Source organism: Zingiber officinale, chromosome 8A, assembly GCF_018446385.1.
Source record: "Zingiber officinale cultivar Zhangliang chromosome 8A, Zo_v1.1, whole genome shotgun sequence".
Lineage (NCBI taxonomy): Eukaryota > Viridiplantae > Streptophyta > Magnoliopsida > Zingiberales > Zingiberaceae > Zingiber > Zingiber officinale.
In genome coordinates, this window is record NC_056000.1 from 15,660 (window position 1) to 37,568 (window position 21,909).

At 42.3% G+C, this 21,909-nt stretch overlaps 1 protein-coding gene across 1 annotated transcript; it reads left to right on the forward strand.

Moving 5' to 3' along the window:
- Window positions 1-243: 243 nt before the first annotated feature.
- Window positions 244-9,839, forward strand: LOC122007810 (translation initiation factor IF-2, mitochondrial-like). Its single transcript, XM_042563335.1, has 2 exons — window positions 244-422; window positions 8,996-9,839. The coding sequence occupies exons 1-2, from the start codon at window positions 258-260 to the stop codon at window positions 9,428-9,430; spliced, it is 600 nt and encodes a 199-aa protein (XP_042419269.1). The 5' UTR covers window positions 244-257; the 3' UTR covers window positions 9,431-9,839.
- The last annotated feature ends 12,070 nt before the right edge of the window (window positions 9,840-21,909 follow it).

Below are 21,909 nucleotides of genomic sequence, written 5' to 3' on the forward strand. Positions count from 1 at the left end.
CAAAATAAAGGAGATTATATAAAAAATCCACGTCTATGAATACACTAATTTTGATTCATAGAGTATAGTGCAGTAGCGTTTAACAATGTTATGTTGACGTTATGTCAACGACTTGGTGCAGTAACGTATAACGGTACAATAGCGTCTGATGCACGCGACTACGCAATCTACCGAGGCGTTGTCAGATCAAAAACCTTAGGCGGCTTTATTTCAAATTTGAGCCGCATGTTTTCTTAGCGCCGATTCACGCGATACTCATGTTTTCAGTTCGCTTGTCCATAAATAGAAAGGTAGATGCAACAAAAACCAGCATCTTCATAGTCGGTCCATTCTTCTCTTTCCTCCCCTTTACCCATGTATGGTTCTTTCTTATGTTGATAAAGCTCCGTTCTCAATATTTTTATAAATCAGTCATCTATCAGGTAACTTTTAATTTCTTTTAATCATTACTTATGTTTGGTATTTGGTTGAAATGCTTTACAATTTAAAAAGACCATACGTTTATTGTTCATCGTTTCTTTGAAATTCAATATTGAAGTTAATATTATTAGGTTAATTACATGAATATTTTTAGTTACTATCAAGTTTTTACAATCTTAGTCTATGTAAACGTTGAAAACACTGAAAACATGTAACCACCGACGCTATATTCTTTATTCGCGTATCTAACGGTCTCGAATAGGAATGTACTTCCCATCTGCAAAGGGAGGGGAGGGATGGAGGATGTCGGAGAAGGGGATAGGGAAACCCAGCTCCTCTAGAGGTTGCTGTGGTTCCTTCTTTATTCTGGTTTAAAGGTTTGATTCTTCATCCCTACGCACGAAGAGGAGGTTAGTCGAGGACGGAGTTTAGCGACTAAGGAAGCTGAGCTATTCCGAAATGCTGCTACCTAGCTTGGGATCGGTCGGGTCCAAAATTCGGATGGGGGCACTGTCCGAATTCCGAATCCGAATCCGATCTTGAGTTCCCTCAATCTACCGCCGGAGGAAGGGGTGGATGGCCGCCGAAGGAGGAAGGGGTGGATGGCCGCCGGATCTTTTGCTGCTGCAAGGGGTGAGTGATTGGTGAAACGCTAGGAGGAGTAATTTTTGGGTCAAAGGATTTGGATGGATAATAAAAGGAGATTGGTGGAAGGGCGGCCTTACTGTAATGATTTTTTCATTGATATCATAGTGGTCATGATCTTGCAATACAGTGGCCACTGACCCTAAACGAGGACTAAAATATATAATCAAAAAATTCCAAAAACCACAGCCGGCTGTATTGAGTGTCATTCGCGCTTACCGAGGCCAGAAAAATTATTTACTCTCTACTTTATTCATTCCTCTCAATTACCGTGAAATGATTTTTCATTGAGATGTCACGTCCCATCACATCCGTTTCCTCCTCCCTTCCATCTTGACAACACCCATTGAATTGTCGCAAAGTGAAGGAAAGACGGGACAGGACGAGGGGAAAAAATATTAAAAAAAAACAAAAAATATATATAAATCAATTTTAATAATATCTTTCTTAATGTCCGATTAAAAAAAACTAAAATTATCATTAAACATTATTCTCGTAGCGATCCTTGGATTCGGATTCGATCCGATTTATATTTTTCCCTCAGATTCGAATAATTTGATTTTTTTTCTTTTTTTTTTAACCTCTTGCGGTTTGTCTCCATTTTATTTTTTTATTAACTTGTATTCTGGTTTTTTTCATATATTTTTAATATTTTATTCGATTTTATTTCCCTGCAATTAATTTCAATTAGTTAATTGATGTATGGTGCGTCAATTAATCCAAGAATCCAATAATTGCATCAGTTCATCTGCCTCAATTATTTGCAGCATGCGCTAACAACTCATTGTCGAACAGTAGCACAGTTTGAAAAAGAAAATATTATTTGCCGGTTACATCGCAAAACCACAAAGTTTCTTTTCCTCTCATACTCACTGGTTTTGCATGCCCACTTTCTTTCTTTTCTGCGAGGCACCCTTAATTTGCTGTCACCGTTTAATCAACTCACACTTGGTTTTTAAAATAAATAATTTACTTCAATCATTCAATCAATCATAAGTTTCTTTGTCTAATATAATCGTAAAGCCACATAGACTCGTGACAAACTTTAAATCCACTTCCTTTTATTTTATCTTGCATTTGTGAGTAATAATATCTGAATTTAATATTTAAGATTTAAATTTTTAAGATTTATAATTTAGACTGATAGACGAGGTAAAGAATAAAAAAAATACTGTCACTATCGTCATTCATCAGGAATATAAGATACTGGTCCGTGCGTTTGAGACTTATCATTAAGTCAAGTGAATGAAGGAGGAGAGTTCGCGGGGTGATGTGAATTATAAATGAGAGGAAATCAATTGTCTAAATTTCTCATGTACGCGTTCGTGGGTGTGTATATTGCAGTCCTGATTAGTTAGACAAAAAAAAGTAGGACGTAGAAGAGCGAAGGATGCATGGGGGTATCTGATTAATTATTATTCTCATTCCTTACTTTTTAAACCAAACGCCCAATCTGACGCCCAATCTGTCTCTCTACTCTCTAGTCAAATGCCGTTTTTTTTATGTGTGAAAATCATACCGGGGCGACATTAGGAGGGCCCATTGGGCCCTTCTATGACGGAAATAACAATTTTGTTTTGTTTTTATTTATTAAAACAGAAATCTGGAGCTTTCGCTTTTGCTGCGGCGGTTGCTTGCCAGTTGCCTCGGGTTTGGATTCGAACGCCTCGCCGAAAGCAGTGGCTTTCTCTCCCCGCCTCTTTTAGGGTTTAGGGTTTAGGGTTTAGGGTTTAGGGTTTAGGGTTTAGGGTTTAGGACTTAGGGGGTTAGGGTTTGGGGTTTGGGGTTAGGGGTTGGGTTTAGGGGTTAGGGGTTTAGGTTTAGGGTTAGGGGTTAGGGGTTAGGGGTTAGGGGTTTTGGGGTTTAGGGTTTAGGGTTTTAGGGTTTAGGGTTTTTTTTTTTTTTTTTGATAAAACGAGACCTTTATTCCACCAAGAAAAAGCCCAGACTATCAGGGGGGCCAAACCTGACCTGCTAGCCTAGGGGATCAAGGGGTTTCTCTCTTGCAAGAGAGTACATGTGATTTTGCAACATATAAAAGATAAAGTAAAGCTTTACATGTGATGTCCAATAACCTCCAAGCTCCTACAGATCCATATAGGTACAAACAACCGTTGTCTCTCATCTGCCGCCCACCATAGCTGTCCTCTGCGCTCCATGATAATAGTGCCAACGTAGTCCTAGAGCAGCACCCCAGAAAGTCCATCCCAAGCTCCATGAATCGCCCTCAAAGACATCAGTGAAGTAAAACCGATGTCCTTTCCTGCCCCGCTATCAAAGACATCAGTGAAGTAAGACCGATGTCCTTTCCTGCTCCGCTCCCAGACAGACCTCCAACACACCCGATGTTCACTTTTGGCAAGTGACCAGCCCTCAACGGATTTAGTGTGTCCTTACCGCAGCCGTTTGCTACGGATTAGGCAGGCCAATGGTGGGCCTACTCACCCTCTTTGGCTTTTAGGCAAAGCCACAGCCCTCAACGGATTTGACACGCCTTTACCGCATCCGTTTGCTACGGGCTAGCTAGACCATAGGTGGATCTAGTCACCCAATTTGGCTTTTTAGCAAAGCCACAGCTATCAACGGATTTAGTGTGTCCTTACCGCAGCTGTTTGCTACGGACTAGGCAGGCCAATGGTGGGCCTACTCACCCTCTTTGGCTTTTTGGCAAAGCCACAGCCCTCAACGGATTTGACACGCCTTTACCGCAGCCGTTTGCTACGGGCTAGCTAGACCATAGGTGGGTCTAGGCACCATACGAGCAAGCTCCATAAATCACCATCAAAGACAACAGTGGGGTAACCGTTGCTCCTTCCTGCTCCGCTCCCAAAGAGTCCATCACACCCGATGTTCACTTTTGGCAAGTGACCAGCCATCAACGGATTTAGTGTGTCCTTACCGCAGCCGTTTGCTACGGACTAGGCAGGCCAATGGTGGACCTACTCACCCTCTTTGGCTTTTTGGCAAAGCCACAGCCCTCAACGGATTTGGCACGCCTTTACCGCAGCCGTTTGCTACGGGCTAGCTAGACCATAGGTGGATCTAGGCACCCTATCTGGCTTTTTAGCAAAGCCACAGCTATCAACGGATTTAGGATGCCTTTACCGCAGCCGTTTGTTGCGGGCTAGATAGCTCTAAGGTGGAGCTATTCACCCTCCATCAAGTGTGCTATCCTGGCTTGCAAGAGCTCCTGATATACGGCAAGCCCAATCTGTCCATCCTGCAAATACCAAGTAGCAAACCAACAATCTCCTGCCCCTCCATCACCCTCTCCCCCTCCACCTGATATGCCTGGTTGGCAAGGAAGTCTGCAGCCGCGTTCCCCTCTCTATATATGTGTGTACATCTGACCCCATGCTGTCGTACAAGCCTTCTGATCCGTAAGATCTCCTCCCGAAACTCCCAGGAAATACCAGAAGACCTGATGATATGCAGTGCCACCAGGGAATCAGACTCCAGCCAAATAGGGGAGAGCTGCCTATCCACTCACAACTCCAAGCCTCTCAGGATCGCCATAAGCTCCGCTCTAATATTGGAGCTCTCTCCAAGGACTCCCTGCTTGGCCACCACCACCTGTCCACTCTGATCTCGAACAATAGCACCGTAAAAAAGACTCCCCTGGATTCCCTCTAGAACAACCATCTGTGTTGAGCTTGAACCATCCATCATCAGGCCTCCTCCAGTGTACTGCTGAGACCGTGTGCAATGTCCGTATCCTCACCTGAATCCCCATAGCCTGGGCTGTCGAGATAGCTCCCCTCCAGTGCCTGGGCTTGATGATACCAGATGCCATCCCGACCCTCAAGTACTGTGTGATCTGCCTGATAATCTTCTGTCCCTCTGGCCTCAGCCCCCTGTGCTTGGAGTCGTTCCTGGCCGTCCACAGGAACCAACAAATCAAAATGGGGGCGATCTCCCTCACCGAACCAGTGCTGCTCCAAGCTGTGCCTACCCTCCATCTCTCCATCACCCTCCAGCTGCCAACCCCAAATACATGTCCAAAGTACCCCCAGACCTCTCCTGCCACTGGGCTCCCATAGAACAGATGCTCCCATGACTCCACTGCCTCACAGCACTGACATCTGGACGCTAAGCATGCTCCACGCTGTTGTAAAATCTCGTCCACTGGCAGTCGTCTCCGAAAGAACCTCCAAATGAACACGGAAATGTTGGGGAGGAGGAGTCTGCTCCAGGTCACTATCGCTACATCCTCCCTCTGGTGCGCAGTCCTGTAGGCCTCCCAGGCAGACCTCGTAGTAAATCTCCCATCTCTGGTGGGTCGCCACAGCATAACATCCTCCTCCTCGGGCCTCAGCTGGACCTCTATCACCTCCTCCGCCACTGATGAGGGCAGCACCCTCTGAAGCATCTCCGGACTCCAGCTGCCATCTGCTAAAAACCGGTCCACTCTGACATCTGGAGGCCCCTGCACTGTACACCACTCCGACAGCGGCCCCCTCTCCATCCACCTGTCATGCCAAAAGCTGAGGTGGCCCTGCCCAATAATCCACCCAATCTGTCTCTCTGCCACCGGTCTGGTCTGAATCATCCTGCGCCAGCTAGGGGAAGCATTGCTCCTCAGAGTCACCACATCTGGATCCACCGTCCCACAATAAGATCTCCTCAAGAATCTGGCCCAAGGAGTGCACTGCTCTCTGAATCTGAACCACAGCTTCATAGATAAGGCCGCCCCCACCTCTGACAGTCGTCTGATCCCCAGCCCTCCCTCCTGCTTCGGCCTGCAAATGTCCTTCCAGGCTACCCAATGCACCTTCCTATCATGCCCCACTGAGCTCCAGAAAAAAGATGCAAACACCCCCTCCAGCTTCTTCAGGACCTCCAAAGGAGGCTGGGTCACCTGGAGGAGATAGACAGGCAGAGAGCTCAAAACACTCTGGATCAGCATCAGGCGACCCCCATGTGAAAGGCGTGAGAGGTTCCAACCCTGAAACTTCCTCTGAATCTTTGCCAGCAGTGGCGCAAAGTGGACTGTCCTCTTGTTCCCTGAGATGATTGGAACCCCCAAATAAAGCATAGGCCTCTCCCCCAAACCAAAGCCTGTAACCGCTGCTATCTGCTGCCTCCTCCTGTCTGATATGCACCTCGAAGGGAAGAAGGAGCTCTTCCCTGCATTGATCGCCTGTCCTGTCTGGGCCTCATACCTGTCCAAAAATCTCTTCCCCCTCCTCACACAGTCCAGAGATCCATTCAGGAAAATGACCACGTCATCCGCATAGGCCAGGTGAGACACCCTCATATCACATCCTGTCGCATAAGCCATCCCTGGGTACGCTGCAAATAAGGCCTCTATCCCTCTGGAGAGGAGCTCCGCCGCCAAAATAAAGAGGAAAGGGGAGATGGGGTCACCCTGCCTCAAGCCACGCTGTGATCTAAAGAAGCCTGACAGCTGTCCATTCACCAGGACCGAAAACCAAGAAGAAGTCACACACCTCCTGATGAAAGCAATCACTGCCTCTGAGAACCCAAATGCTGCCATGACTCTGAAAAGGACGCCCCACTGCACTCTGTCATATGCCTTGGCCATGTCCAGCTTCAGTATAAGGTTCCCTCCTCTGGTGTGATAGTTGAGCTTGTGGTCAAGCTCCTGAGCCATCAAGATATTGTCTGAAATCAGTCTCCCTGGAACAAAACCACTCTGAGCTGGGGATATTACCTTCCCTATCACTGAAGCCATCCTCTGCGCCATCAGCTTAGAGATGATCTTATAGGACACATTACATAAGCTGATGGGTCTGAAATCCTGCCACCTCTGCGCACTGTCCACCTTGGGGATCAACACTATAGTCGTAGACGCCATACCCCGTGGGAGTTCTGCCCCTCGAAAGAAATCCAGTACTGCCTGAAGGACATCCTCCCCCACAATCTCCCAGCAAGCTCTGTAGAAGGCCACTGAAAAGCCATCTGGACCCGCTGCACTGTCCTGACACATGCACCAGACCACCTGCTTCACCTCCTCTGCTGATGGAAGCCCCTCAAGCATCAAATTATCCTCTGTACTAACCAAGGAGGGTATCAACTCAGTGTCCACCACCGCACTATCCACTATCTCCCCTGTCAGCAGCTCCTGAAAATATCTGACTCCTGACTCTCTGATCCTCTCAGGCTGGTCCAGGCACTGCCCCTCCTCCCAAACTCTGAAAAGTCTGCTAGCTGACCTCTTCTTCTGCACTGTGGAGTGAAAGAACTTTGTATTCCTCTCCCCCTCTCCCATCCATCTGATAGCAGCTCTCTGCTTCCAGAAGTCCTCCTCCATGTCTAGCACTCTGAATAGGTGAGCCTGACACTCTGACCTGTGAGTCCTGCTCTGCTCTGTGGGGTCCCTGTCATATGCCTGCTCAGCTGCAGCCATACTCTCCTCAGCCTGCAAAACCCTGTCATGTATGTTACCAAACACCTCCATGTTCCACCACTTCAGATGTTCCTTCAGCCTCCTCAGCTTCATCTGTAGCCTCTGCAGTCCCTGTGCCACACTAGGTAGACACCAATTCAGCCTCACTGTCTGCATAAAGTCCCTGTGCCGCACCCACATCCTCTGAAATCTGAAGGAGGCCCTCGGCTTCTGGAAGCCTGGGAACTCCACAAGTAGGGGACAGTGATCTGAAGCTGCCCTGCTCAAATGCTCCACTCTGACTGTGAAATCCAGACTTCCCCAGGAGGGAGACAATAGGACCCTATCCAGCCTCTTCCACACCCTGTTATTCGTCCATGTGTACCTGTCCCCAACAAAACCTGCATCCACAGTCCAGCAAGCATGATAAAATTATTGAAGTCCTCCATGGCCCCTGGCCTGGCCAGAACTCCTGCTGAGTGCTCCTCCATGCTAGATATGACATTGAAGTCTCCTCCCACTAGCCACAATCTGTCGCCCTCTGGCCTCAGCTCTACCAAGCTCTCCCATAATAAGCTCCTCTCTGTCCTCGTACACTTGGCATAGACCACTGTCACAATCATAGAAGAAGGGAACAGCTGCGAAGAAAGCTCCAAGTGTAGAAACTGGTCATGATCACACAAAACTTTACAAGAAATGTGGAAGAGTTGTTTAATACGTCGTGGACATGTTCAAGATGATGACTAGTTGCGTTAGTCTTAACTATTTGGTATCAACTATCTGTATGCAAGCTTATATCTAATTAGATTATTCAAAGTTTTTTTTTTGCCTACCCCTTTCCTTCAACTCTAATCAATTGAAAAAAAAACTCAAATTAAAAGAGATCCAGATGACATATACATTATCATCAGTACGTATGACCTTATGCAATGTGAAATTGAAGATGAGATCCATACAACTCGTCCTAGGTAATTGTATCTTCTATAAATGTAATATTCTAGTCGCCTAGAATGAGCAAGATGTTCCATGCATGTTGAGACTTGAGGCATGGATGTCGAAACACTTGCTCCCGTTCAAACACTGCCAAAAGCATGTCAAAGGGCAATCATAGGCGGTAATTGAGGTAGGTAATCATCGAGGAAGCATGTGCAAGCTCCTATATGGTTTATTGAATATACATGCTTTGAAATTTTTGGTTCTTTCAATGTTTTATTTTTATATAACAAATAGAAGAAAATTGAGTTAATTGTAGTAAAAAGTAATTACGTTCATCCCAGGCGCCCCTTAGAGTTCGTTCCAAATTATGTGAAGAGAGGTAAATTACGGGATCAACTTATAGTCGACTCCCAAGTTGGTTAGGGGGTGAGAGGGATTTTTTTCCCGAGGACATATGTTCACTGGGAATTGATCTTTGTTTTATTATAACAAATCTTTCATCCTCTAGTTGAACATCCAGTGGGGTCGAAGAAAAAAAAATTGAGTTAATGAACTTAAAGTTGGTGCACTAATAAAATTAGGCTCTTAAATCAATTCTTGCAAATAAAAAAATTTTGATTTTTGCTGATATGCTCTTGTTTTTAGATCTGCTTGCATCGAATTATATACCATCTCTTGGAAGAAATGGGTAAGGTAATTGTTGAGAAAGCACCAGGCACTTGTGAGACTAAGGTTGGTGGAGAAGCTGAAGTACTGGGTATCTTTGAGCTCAAAGGGAGGAGTAAATCAAAGGGTCCAGATGTCAAAATTGCTGGGTGTCGTGTGGTCGATGGCCGCTTCACTAAGTCTTCAACATTGAGGTTGCTGAGGAGTGGAGAAGTTATTTTTGAAGGTTCTTGTGCTTCACTAAAACGGGGAAAGCAGGATGTGGATGCTGTCGGTAAAGGCACCGAGTGTGGATTAGTCATTCAGGATTGTGATGACTTTCAGGTGGGAGATGTCATCCAATGCCTAGAACATGTTATTAGAAAGCCCAAGTTTATTTCATCTGAGAGTGGCGCAGTCCATATCGAGTGCTGATAATTTGCATTGAAAGGAATAGCTAAAACTTCGCTGCCTCCTTTTGCTACATTAGTTGCTCCTTGTGAATTAAAATTATTGACCAGACAGAGATACTATGCTTAACATGGCATGTTTCTGGTAGCAGTAAGATTTGCCAGCCAAAACATACAGGGTTGCAAATTTTCTGGCAGTTGATTCTTAGCTGCAAATTTTCTGGGAGTTGCATACTTACCTTCAAGAGTGAGAGAATTACCACTGTAATTTATTGTTCTAACTTTATTTCTTCTTTACACTGCAAATCTTGGTTAACCTTATGTAGCCTCTCTATTATATATAAGCAGCTGCAGAATTGGAAAGTAGTGGGTCCCACCATCTCATTGTGAGAGGTTGGGGTAGTGTCTGTACAGGCAGGGTGAAATTTACCCTCGTTCAGCTTTGTATAATGGACGAAACACATGTATTTACTTTCTTCAAGAAAATAAGGTTCTATTTATATACCAAACCTAAGGTGCAGGTACTTGGTTACCAGATGACCTATACTATTTCGCTACTCTTGCAATTCTGTTAAACAGTGCCTATACTTGATGGTGATTCTATTTCTAGCTTGCGCTCTTGTTCTTTTGTTTATAATCTAGCTGTGTTCTTGCACATTGTCAGCCTAGAAAATATACTCAAAATTGGATCGGCTCAATTGAAAAATGAGTAAGGTTCCAGGATTATTTGTACTTTGTTTCTATTTCTATATAATTGGATCGGTTCAAAAGTGGATTGGTTCGTTTTAATTTCTATATAATGAGTCAATGAGCCAGAAATATTAATCCTGTCATTTAATTTTCTTCATTAAAAATAAATCTTTCTCATTTTGTTTGAATTCATGAAAGAAAATCAGTCATAGCTAAAGGTTTTAGTTTTCAGTGTTTTACTCTGAAATTATAAAATATTTTCAGTAATTAAGCAAACGGCAGAATTTTAATTCGTCCCGGCCGGGATTAGCCTGATGATCATGTGTTAGAAAAACTTGACAAAATTAATCTCATTCGTTCATTTCTTTTCAGATTAATTAGTATTTATTTTCTCCTGTGATACCGTGAAGGAATTAAACAATATCTGAAAGAAGAATTCGGCATCATCGATCCCTTCTCTTTAATTTATTTAATTTAAAAAGATGCTAGCCATTAATTATATATTAATCATGTGAACAACAATAGTTGTTATTAGTGCATTTGGAGCCCTCAAATATCAGCATCAGCGCACACAACGATGCAGTCACTAACTGTGTTGCAAAAGCTTTTCTCAAATCACGGGTGACAAAAGACGGATACGTTTATCCCTAACGTCTCTATTAATTCGTTACAGGACTAACACGGAGGAGGTAAATCACGAACGGCTACTAGTCTTTGGAATAGTGACTAACACATAAGGGATGTATTTTCCTCGGCTTTATCGAAATTCAAACCCCATACCTCATTGATGGCAACACCTCATGTGCTAGCCACTAAACCGGACAACTTTTCTCAAATCACGTACTTAGTGCAACTCAACATGAATTAAATTAAACAATATCTATTTAGTTTAGAAATTAATCTGATAAAATAATCAATGCGTGCGCTACGAACCAGCAGTTTCGTCATTTGGGACAATGTCAGACTTCCCCACCACGAGGGAAGAGAGGAGAAGGGCGACAACGAGAAGGAGAAAGCAGGACTGCCTGGAAGTCATTTCCCTGTGCAAGCTAAGGTTTTTGTGCCTTAAGAACTAATTCGGTAGATTGTTTAAGGGATTATGATGATTAATAGTTATATTTATAGTAAAGGGAGTGAACTTTAAACAAAATTTTCCAATTTGGGTTCCTTAAGAATCTTTCAATTTAGATTTAATTTTTTTATAAGTAAAATTTAATATCAAGGAACATACAGCCTGTTATACTCAGAAACTACTGAGCAGCTATCTTCAATCCAGGAGGGAAAAAGCCCTAGACCGATAAAAAATATGCTTTATAATTTACATGTGGAGATGGAAATACCAGGAGTTAAAAAATTCTCACTCAAAGTAATACTAGATGCTGGTGCAACTACATGCTGTGTTGACTAGAATTCAATTCCAAAGGAAGCACGGGAAGAAAATACTTTTCTGGTACATTTCAGTGGTATCAATTCTCAACAAATAACACGAATGAAAATTAAGCCTGGAAGGATGACTATTGGGGAAAATCATTTTCGTATCCCCTATACTTATAGTTTCTCTATAATTTTAGGAGATAAAATACAAATGATCATAGGTTGTAACTTCATCCGAGCGATGAATAGGGACGTCAGGATTGAAGGTAACGTGGTAACCTTTTATAAAAACCTGACAGTTATCAATACTCTTCCTACTTCCTACTGCAGATACAACGACAACCATTGGAGAACTTTGTTAGGACCAAAAGTCGCTAGGGGGGGGGGGTGAATAGCTCGTCGCGTGCTCTCGGTGCTCGGCGTTGCTTGGCGTTGCTTGTTTCTTCAAGAATATGCAGCGGAAAATACAGAAACAAATGCAACAACGCTAACACGGTTGGTTTACTTGGTATCCACCTCACAAGAGGTGACTAGTCCAAGGATCCACACCACGCACGCACCCTCCACTATGAAAACACTCATTTTCGGTAACTACCGAGGGCGGAGAAGCCCTACAAGACTCTCAGTACAAGAAGAAAGGAAAGGGAAACAAAATACAAGCTTACAAGCTTACAATGAGTACAAAACCCTAACCCTAGCTTCTCTTCTTGCCTCTGATCCGCCTCTTGACTTGGAAAGCTTCCAAGATCCTTCAAGAACTGGCGATCTGATCTTTGAGAGCGCTGTGGAGGAGTTGGCGAGAGCTCTGGAGTGAATCGGTGAAGTTTTTTTTTTTGCAGCCATCGAACGCCTGCAGCTATAAACGACGCCAACGGTCGGATCCCGATCGATTCGAATGTTCCCAATCGATCGGGGAGGCTTTGGATCGATCCACGGATCGATCCAGAGTTTCTGAGATAAGCGCTGGATCGATCCACGGATCGATCCGGCGCTTATCGCACAGCGTCCCAATCGATCCACCGATCGATTGGGACATCTGAATCGATCCACGGATCGATCCGAGCTCTGATTTGGAACAGTCGGATCGATCCAGCGATCGATCCAGAGCTGGATCGATCCACGGATCGATCCGACTTGGTTTTGTCCAAAACCAAGTCCCAAACATCCCTAACCAACATTCGGTCAACCTTGACCTGTTGGTATGTCATGCCTAGCATCTAGTCACTCCCTTGACCTGCTAGGACTCCTTTACCAAGTGTCCGGTCAATCCCTTTGACCCACTTGGACTTTTCTCTGTGCCAAGTATCCGGTCAATCCCTTTGACCTACTTGGACTTTTCTCTGTGCCAAGTATCCGGTCAATCCCTTTGACCTACTTGGACTTTTCTTTCATGCCAAGTATCCAGTCAATCCTTTGACCTACTTGGACTTCCCAGCACCATATGTCCGATCATCCTTGATCCATCTGGATTTTCCCTTGCCTGGCTTCACTCACCAGGACTTTCACCTAGCTTCACTCACTAGGATTTTCCATCTGCCTAGCTTTACTCACTAGGACTTTCACCTGGCTTCACTCACCAGGATTTCCATCTGCCTAGCTTCACTCACTAGGACTTTCACCTGGCTTCACTCACCAGGATTTCCATCTGCCTAGCTTCACTCACTAGGACTTTCACCTGGCTTCACTCACCAGGATTTCCATCTGCCTAGCTTCACTCACTAGGACTTCCTTCTGCCTGGCTTCACTCACCAGGATTTTCACCTGGCTTCACTCACCAGGATTTCCATCTGCCTAGCTTCACTCACTAGGTCTTTCACCTGGCTTCACTCACTAGGACTTTCACCTGGCTTCACTCACTAGGACTTTCACCTGGCTTCACTCACCAGGATTTTCACTTGGCTTCACTCACCAAGATTTCCAACTGCCTAGCTTCACTCACTAGGTCTTTCACCTGGCTTCACTCACCAGGACTTTTCTTCTGCCTGGCTTCACTTACCAGGACTTTCATTTTGCCTAACATCCCAGTTAGGACTTCCCAGTCAAGTATCCAGTCAACCTTGACCTACTTGACTTTTCTTCAATCAATATCTTATTGTCAAACATCTAAACTCAAACCAAGACTCAGCTTGGTTACCCAGGTCAACCTTGACCTGAGGGATATTGCACCAACAAACTTGATTTAGAGGAGGAAGAATATTTACAAATTAAGGAAATTGTTTCTTATTCTATTGGGTCATCCTCAAGAAGTTTTACTGAACAATTCGCCCCAATGCTAAAGGAGTTGAAGGACCAAGGCTTTATAGGAGAAAATCCTCTCCAACATTGGTCCAAAAATAAGGTACTATGTTATCTTGATATTAAGAATCCAGATCTCATTATTGAAGACCGGCCCATTAAACACCTGATTCCGAATCAAAAGGTGGCTTTCTTAAGACATATTGAGGCCTTGTTAAAACTCAAAATTATTAGGCCCAGCAAGAGTCATCACAGGACGACTGCTATTATAGTTAATTCTGGAACAACTATTGATCCTGTGACTGGCAAAGAACGCATGGTATTCAATTATATAAGGCTAAATGATCTCACTAATAAAGATCAATATAGCCTACCTGGAATCAATACCATTCTTCAAAAGGTAAGTATCGACACCATATACTCAAAATTTGACCTAAAGAGTGGTTTTCATCAAGTTGCAATGCATCCAGAATTCATTGAGTGGGCTGCATTTTGGGTACCGGATAGTTTATACGAATGGTTAGTTATGCCCTTTGGATTAAAAAAAGCACCAGTAATTTTTCAACGACAAATGGACAACTATTTTCGGGGAACAGAGGAATTCATTGTCATTTATATTGATGATATCCTAGTATTTTCAAGAAACGAAGCAGATCATACCAAACATCTAAAGATTATGCTCAATATATGCTAGCATAATGGGTTAATTCTCAGCCCTTCAAAAATGAAGATTGTCGTACCGGAAGTTGAATTCCTTGGGGCAGTTCTTGGTAATAGAGTCATAAAGCTCCAATCACATATTGTTACTAAGATTACGGAATTCCAGGATGAAGATTTGTTTACCAACAAGGGTATGCGGTTATGGTTAGAAATTTTAAATTATACACGAAATTATATTCCTAATCTTGGTAGGTTACTTGGGCCCTTATATGCAAAGACCAGCCCAACTGAAGATAAAAGAATGAATTTTCAAAATTGATCTTTAGTTAAAAAAATTAAAGAGACGGTACGAACTCTTCCCCCACTTGAGGTTCCCCCTGAAGATTGTTTTATTATATTAGAAATAGATGGTTGTCCGGAAGGTTAGGGAGGTATCTGCAAATGGAAACAATGCAAGTTTGATCCCAAGTCGATAGAAAAAATTTGCGCATATTCCAGTGGAAAGTACTCTCCAATTAAATCAACCATTGATGCTGAGATTCATGCAGTAATGAATACCCTAGAGTCTCTGAAGATTTATTATTTGGACAAAAGGAAATTAATTATCCGAACGAATTGTCAAGCTATTATTAGCTTCTTCGGAAAAGCAAGTGCTAATAAACCATCAAGAGTGAGATGACTCGCGTTCACTGATTATATCACCGGAACTGGCATTCCTATTTCCTTTGAGCATATTGACGGCAAGGATAATCAACTAGCTAATCCTTTATCCCGACTAATTACACTTTTTACTATTTCAGAGTGGCCGGTGCAGATTCTTGGAGGTTCAATCACAACCCAACCTGGAGGTAGAGAAGGAAATCGTGAAGATTCTCAACAACCTCTCTACTTGGCTGAGAAATACCAAAGGCTATTACAAAGACAATACCCTATGTCTCTAGATGAAGACTAGCGTATTCGACATGAACTACACCAAATCCAACAACATGCGGAAGTTCAAGCAACAAATGCCCTGCAACAACTCCGGATCATACACTCACTCAATTTAAGAGAGTGTCAACACCTAAGCACCAAAGATAATTGGTGGTTCGGATGGCATCCAATTACTAGACAAGTGGATAACCAACTTGAGCAAGCAGCCAACCTACTGAATGATGCGGTTCGTAGGATGAATGATTTTAAAGTTTAAAGGCTGTCAGGGAATCTTTTCTTTCTGTAAAGTAGTGGAAGAGTGCCCTATCTTTATGTAAAGTAGTTTATCTTTCTGTAAAGTAGTGGAAGCGTGTCCTATCTTTATGTAAAGTAGTAGAAACGTGTCCTACTTCATGATCTGTAAAGTAAGCACTAAGTGATGTTCAAAGATTTGATCTTATCTAAGGGATAAGGGTATCTTGACGATGGGGCCCATCAGAGCACCCGGAGAACCTTTATTTCCTCTATTTAAGACAAACCTTGTTACCCTAGTAAGGCATTCAAGCTTTACTTGAGTCTTACTTGGGGAAGTCTTTGTAATCATTTGGAGTTTGAAGTTTAAATAAGAAGAGTCTCCTTTTTAGTAAGTTCTAAAAATCTTATCTCTTTTATTTAAACTTGCTGTTTCGATCCACAGCTTCTCTTCATCCCCTCCCCATCTGGTATCAGAGTTTGGTCTTTTGATTAAATTTGGTAAAAGAACAAGTTTTACCTTGGCAAAAAGAGGCAATTGACCTTGATAAGCCCAAGCAAACACTTGTGTGAATCAAATTAATCAAGAAACTACTCTTATATCTGGTGGATTCTAATCCATGAGTCATTCCTATTATTACCCAGTATATGAGTAATTTCGTAGTCACCAAAAACACACTATCCTATCGTGACGCTATACAAGCCACTGATTCTATAGAAGCACATGTTGTAGGGTTTGCTAAACCTAGTGATTATCAAAGTTCAACCACTGCACTCTCTGTCACTCTTAAACAAAATAACACACGAATCCAATTGTTATCCCAAATTGTTGAAACCTTAAGGGAGATTCAGGCTGATATAAAAAAGTATCCAAGAAAAGCCTAAATACAAAAGCCCTTCAACATTACCTGAAGACCTCATTCAAAAGCTCCAAAATCTATCCCTTGGCCCTTCCGAAAAAACTAAAGAAGCATTAGGTAAACTTCGGGTTTTCCAAGACCCATATAAATTGCTTAAGTAGGAATAGACGAAACTCAAGAAGTAATGGAAAGACAGCAAACTACTCCAACTACTGCTACAACAGTAACTCTTTTATTTGAAGATCAAATACGGGAGTACAGGAGGAATCAAAGGAAGCTCTATAATACTCGTAAAGCTGCACAACGACTTGGCAGGAGACTAACTGGTCGAGCATCACCATCTTATACACTGGAGCAGCAGCTAGACCCACAAGCTCAACTTCAGGCGTTGATGATCGAGCGAGCATCAATTGTTCCAGCAGAAGTTCTTTATCACTCACGACGAGATGATGAACATCATTGGGTTTATCTACACCGATCTGAAGAACCTTTGCTGATGATTAATTCTAATCAAGCTGATAGAAACTTTATTCAGGAAGAAAGCTTTATGCAACTTCGGAGAAGTAGAATGCAGTATATCCATATTGGGATTCTTCAAGTCAGAATTCAAACCTTGCACCGGCAAGAAGAAGGTGTCTTAGCACTTATTGTGTTCCGCGACAACCGATGGCTGGGGGATCAAGCTATACTAGCTACTATGGAAATAGATCTGACTCGTGGCAGTCGGATGGTGTATGTTATTCCTGACATAATGATGACTATTAATGATTTTTACAAGAATATACAAATCTCCATGTTAACAAGAGGTTATGATCAATGGTGAAATGGAGAAGCTAATCTCCTTATAACCAGAGGAATGGTGGGAAGGTTATCAAACACCCCGAATGTTGACTTTGCATATGAAATTCAGGGAGTTGTAGATTATCTTACAAGTCATGGAGTTAATGCCCTGCCAGGAAGAAGGTATCCCACTACACCATTACTCGGGCTTGATTGGGTCATCAAACCAACACAACTTTGCATCCTTATGCAACCAATGGAGGTAAATAGTCGTAATCTTATAGATACTTGTCTTATAAACACTTTTCCTTTCTATTTACTTTGAATCGGGACTTTTGAACTTAGTTTCTGAACTTGTTCTAACTGAAATTTGTACCTATTAACTGGTGATTTGCAGGGGCACGGTGGATACAACTGAAACCATTCAACACTGACACCCCCTCTTGTTCTCTTTTATAGTTCCTACTCTTCTCTATCTTGACTATATTTTGTGTAACATTAGTTTTCGTTAATTAAAGTTTTTTAATTACTAAAATTCTATAATGGTATACTGTTAGGAATGTCTATAAATGTACTCCTTGTGGCGTTTGTGATTTCAAATTTCCTATTCAAGTCCTTTAAATGAATATTGTTAGTGTCGCGAACTTATTGCACAGTTTAGCCTTACAATTTAGATTTTAATTGTTATACTTAACCGTGACTTAGAACCTAAACTTTTGATTTCAACCCTTAGGATAAGGGTTCCGTCTCATTGTGAGCTTGACTTAGTTTTGAAGTGTACTTAATTTTGAATTAGAGTTGGTTTTAAACAATGGAACATAGTTTTGAATTGGACATATTTTTGAAATGGATTTAGTTTCTCAACTTAATTTAATATGTCAATATATTCTCTGAACTGATCTTAATAGATTAATTGATCTTAATCTCTGAAGCCAGTTGAACTTATACTCTGAATTTAATGTATTTTCTCATTTGAAATGACTTTAATCTCTCAAGTTAATCTCTAAACTCAAAAATGTTTTGAAACTCTACAGATATAGTATGTAAACTTTACATAGCGTTTGAATAGATCTTGCTATATAATCTGATTTAGGATCTACATGTTTGCCAAATTTCTGACACAAATTCCAACATTTATGCTTGTTTCAAGGAGAGAGAGAGTGCGAGAGAGAGAGAGAACCTGAGTTTAGGGTTTGAGGGAGAGAGGGGGGGGGTAAGAGAGAGAGAATGTGAGAGCAATAGAGAACATGGGAGGGAGGAGAGGAATAAATTAATCTAATTAATTTATGCTATTTAAAACCCCCCTTCTAGTAGAACTGCAGAACAATTCTACAGACTTGACAAGTAGACTTGTGATATTTGAAGGATAGTTAGCCCCTGCATGGCACATAAACGTCAAGAATCAAGCTGATCTGTTTAACATAAGTCAAACAAAGTTGAGTTCGATCAAGGTGACACTCGAGTTTAGACCCTTTGAGTTATCTTCAAACCGAGTTACATTTACATCCTATACGGATCTGACTCCAGGACCAATGCTACTAGACATCCTACACCCGACCCTGGGACCAACGCTACTCGCTACCCGACTCTTGACTCTGGGACCAACGCTACTCAACGCCTGACTCCGGGATCAACGTTACTCGACACCGACTCCCGACTCTAGGGCCAACGCTATGCCACTTGACTCCCAACTCCAAGACCTTTATCACTTAGTGCTTGTGCATAGAAGACGTAGTTGTTGGACCCCATGGTAGTTTTGATGTGATCAACCAAGTTGGTTAGGTCCTGCTGTGTTTGATCCTTGTGTCTGAGTGTGCAGGAGCTTAGGAGCACAGGAAGTCGAGCGGAAGACGCATTTAGCGAGAAGGACGGCACGGGAAGGGAGCCGACGGGCTCGGTGCGTCCGAAGGACAAGAGAGCTGCGGAAGAGTACTTCGGTGGGCGTGAAGAGCGTGCGCGATGTTCGAGGGACGTTAAGCCGGGACGGAAGGCTGCTCGAGGAGAAGGCCGGGAATTGGGTTCGGGTGAGCCCTATTTCGGTTGGCCGCAATCACCCAAAAGAACGGAGCGTCGGAAGCTGAAGAAACCAAGTTGGATTTGGAGCTGCCAGCTTGGAGGCACCTCCATCAAGCTTGGAGGCGCCTCCAGCTTGAAGGCGCCTTCAACCTTGTTGAAGGCGCCTTCAACAGGTCAAAGTGACCGTTTCAAGCCGCGGATAAAGTTTTATCCACTCACCTCTTGGAGGCGCCTTGGACCCCCATTGGAGGCGCCTTGGACCCTCGAGATCAGATTTTCAGAGGCTATTTAAAGGCCCCTGGAGCTAGGAATTCACAACAACTTCTACATTCAACTCTGTAAGCATTTCCTAGCAGTAGTTCTGAGTCATTAGAGTGTAAAAGGCTTCTCCGCCTTCAGCAAAGAAGAATTTTCTTAATGCGTTTTTCACTGCCCTGGATTAACAACCCTCTTGGTTGTAACCAGGTTAAAATTCCGTTTCTGCTTTTATTTTGTCTCTATTATTTTACTACTGCATTTATTTCTGAGTTGAAATCCGAGGAGGGTAGTTTTAATTTTTGTTTTCAGCAATTTACCCCCCTCATGCTGGTCTCCGCTGCACCTATAATTGGTATCAGAGCCCGATCGCCTCAGAAGGACTAACCGCCAATTGAAGCACTACGATCAAAACGATGGCCGGAGCGAACATCCATCCCTCGAAGTTCGACGAAGACTTCGCCACATGGAAGCGCAAAATGGAGGTATTTTTTAAAACCGAGGTAACCAACCGGGATTCTATCCGATACGCGCTCAATGCCTTCCCGAGAACTCCAGAGTGGGCCTCCTTAGTAGAAGCGTACTACATCTCTAAGGACCTCGAGGTAAGTACTTTAGAACAATTGTTTTCCACTTTTGAACTTCACGAATCTCGAGTTTCAGAGCCCAATGGAATAGAGAAGACTAGCCAGAACATTGCCTTAAAGGCAAAAATGAACTGTTCTGACTCCGAAGCCTCAGTCGACGAATCCGAAGCGGTACTACTGGTAAGACACTTCAATAAGTTTTTCAATAGTAATAAATTTAAATCGCAGAGGCATCATCGAAAGAAGAGAACGGTTCGTTGCTACAACTGCAACGAAGAGGGGCACATCAAAGATGACTGCCCAAAGCTAAAGAGAAAGGAGAAAGACAGGGAAAAGTCAAAATACAAGAAACCAGAACCCTCCAAACACAAGAACCTAAAGGCTACCTGGTCAGATTCGTCATCCTCTGAGTCAGACATCGAAGAATTCTAGGGGTTAGCGCTAATGGCGAACCATCAGCCGGAAGAAGACTCAAGCTCAGAGATGAGCATCGATGAAGGGGGAGGAACATCAGAAGAAGAAAGCAGCAGTGAAGGGGGAGCATCACCAGATCAGGTAAGTAAGGTACGCAATCTAACCCCTTCTCAGTTTTTTCGATTTATTAAATCGCTTTCTAAAGATTTATTCGAATTAGAAAAAGAAAATAAAGAATTAAAAATGAAATTAGCAAAAGCATGTCCACTTGAAATGTACGATAATATAAAATCAGAAAATGATAAATTAAAATTAGAAATTGAAAAATTGGAATCTGATGCATGCTTAAATAAATTTCCTAAATCAAAATTAAGAACTTATGGAAAATTAAACTGATACATTAGAAACCATCAGGGTCAACTTAGAAAAGTACCCAAAATTTATGTACCCCCTAAATATCTGATTAATCTAGTAGGAAGGAACCTCTATTGGGTTCCAAAATATGTGCTAATTTAATTTCTTTTAAGTTAAAAGCTTTAAAGTAAGAAAATTAAACATTGAAATTCTTTATGGAAGCTTTGTCTAAGGAAGTGGTTGTTGCTCCAATAACCAAGAAGGCATAGTGCCTCGCCACGACTTGGAAGCTAAAATATTGAAAAAAAATATTTAATTAACTTTCTATAAAAGCATTAAAAACAAGAATTAAATAATACTTTGAAAGTTTAACAAACATTTTTTCTTAGAATTTCTTTGAAAATTCTCACTTAGATTTTTTTTATTGACTTAGAATTTTTTTAAAAAAATTGAGTTTAACTTAGAATTTTTTTAAAATTCTAGCTTAAATTTTCTTTGGAAATATTCTAGAAAACTTCATTTGACTTAGATTTTTTTTTTAACATTCAAAAATTAAGTTTACCTTAGAATTTTTTTTAAAAATTCTAAAAATATCACTTTTGGTTAAAAATTTTTTTCTAGAATTTATTTTTACTCAGAATTTTTTTCCACTTCCTTAATAATTTGCTTAAGCTTCTCTTATTCGTACCCCATTTTTGCTGTGATTAAAGGGGGAGAGAAAAGTACAAGTTTAGGGGGAGTTAGGAAAATTAGAATATTAAAAACTTTTTAATAATTTTTTAAAATATGTTGCAATTTTATTTATTGCAAGTTTATGCTTAAATATGTTAGTTTAGTAATTTCCTTTAAAATTTCTATTTATGTCTATTTAAACCCTAACTTGAACTTGGGTTGATGCACATCAAAAAGGGGGAGATTGTTGGACCCCGTGGTAGTTTTGATGTGATCAACCAAGTTGGTTAGGTCATGCTGTGTTTGATCCCTGTGTCTGAGTGTGCAGGAGCTTAGGAGCACAGGAAGTCGAGCGGAAAATGCAGCTAGCGAGAAGGACGGCACGGGAAGGGAGCCGACGGGCTCGGTGCGTCCGAAGGACGAGAGAGCAGCGGAAGAGTACT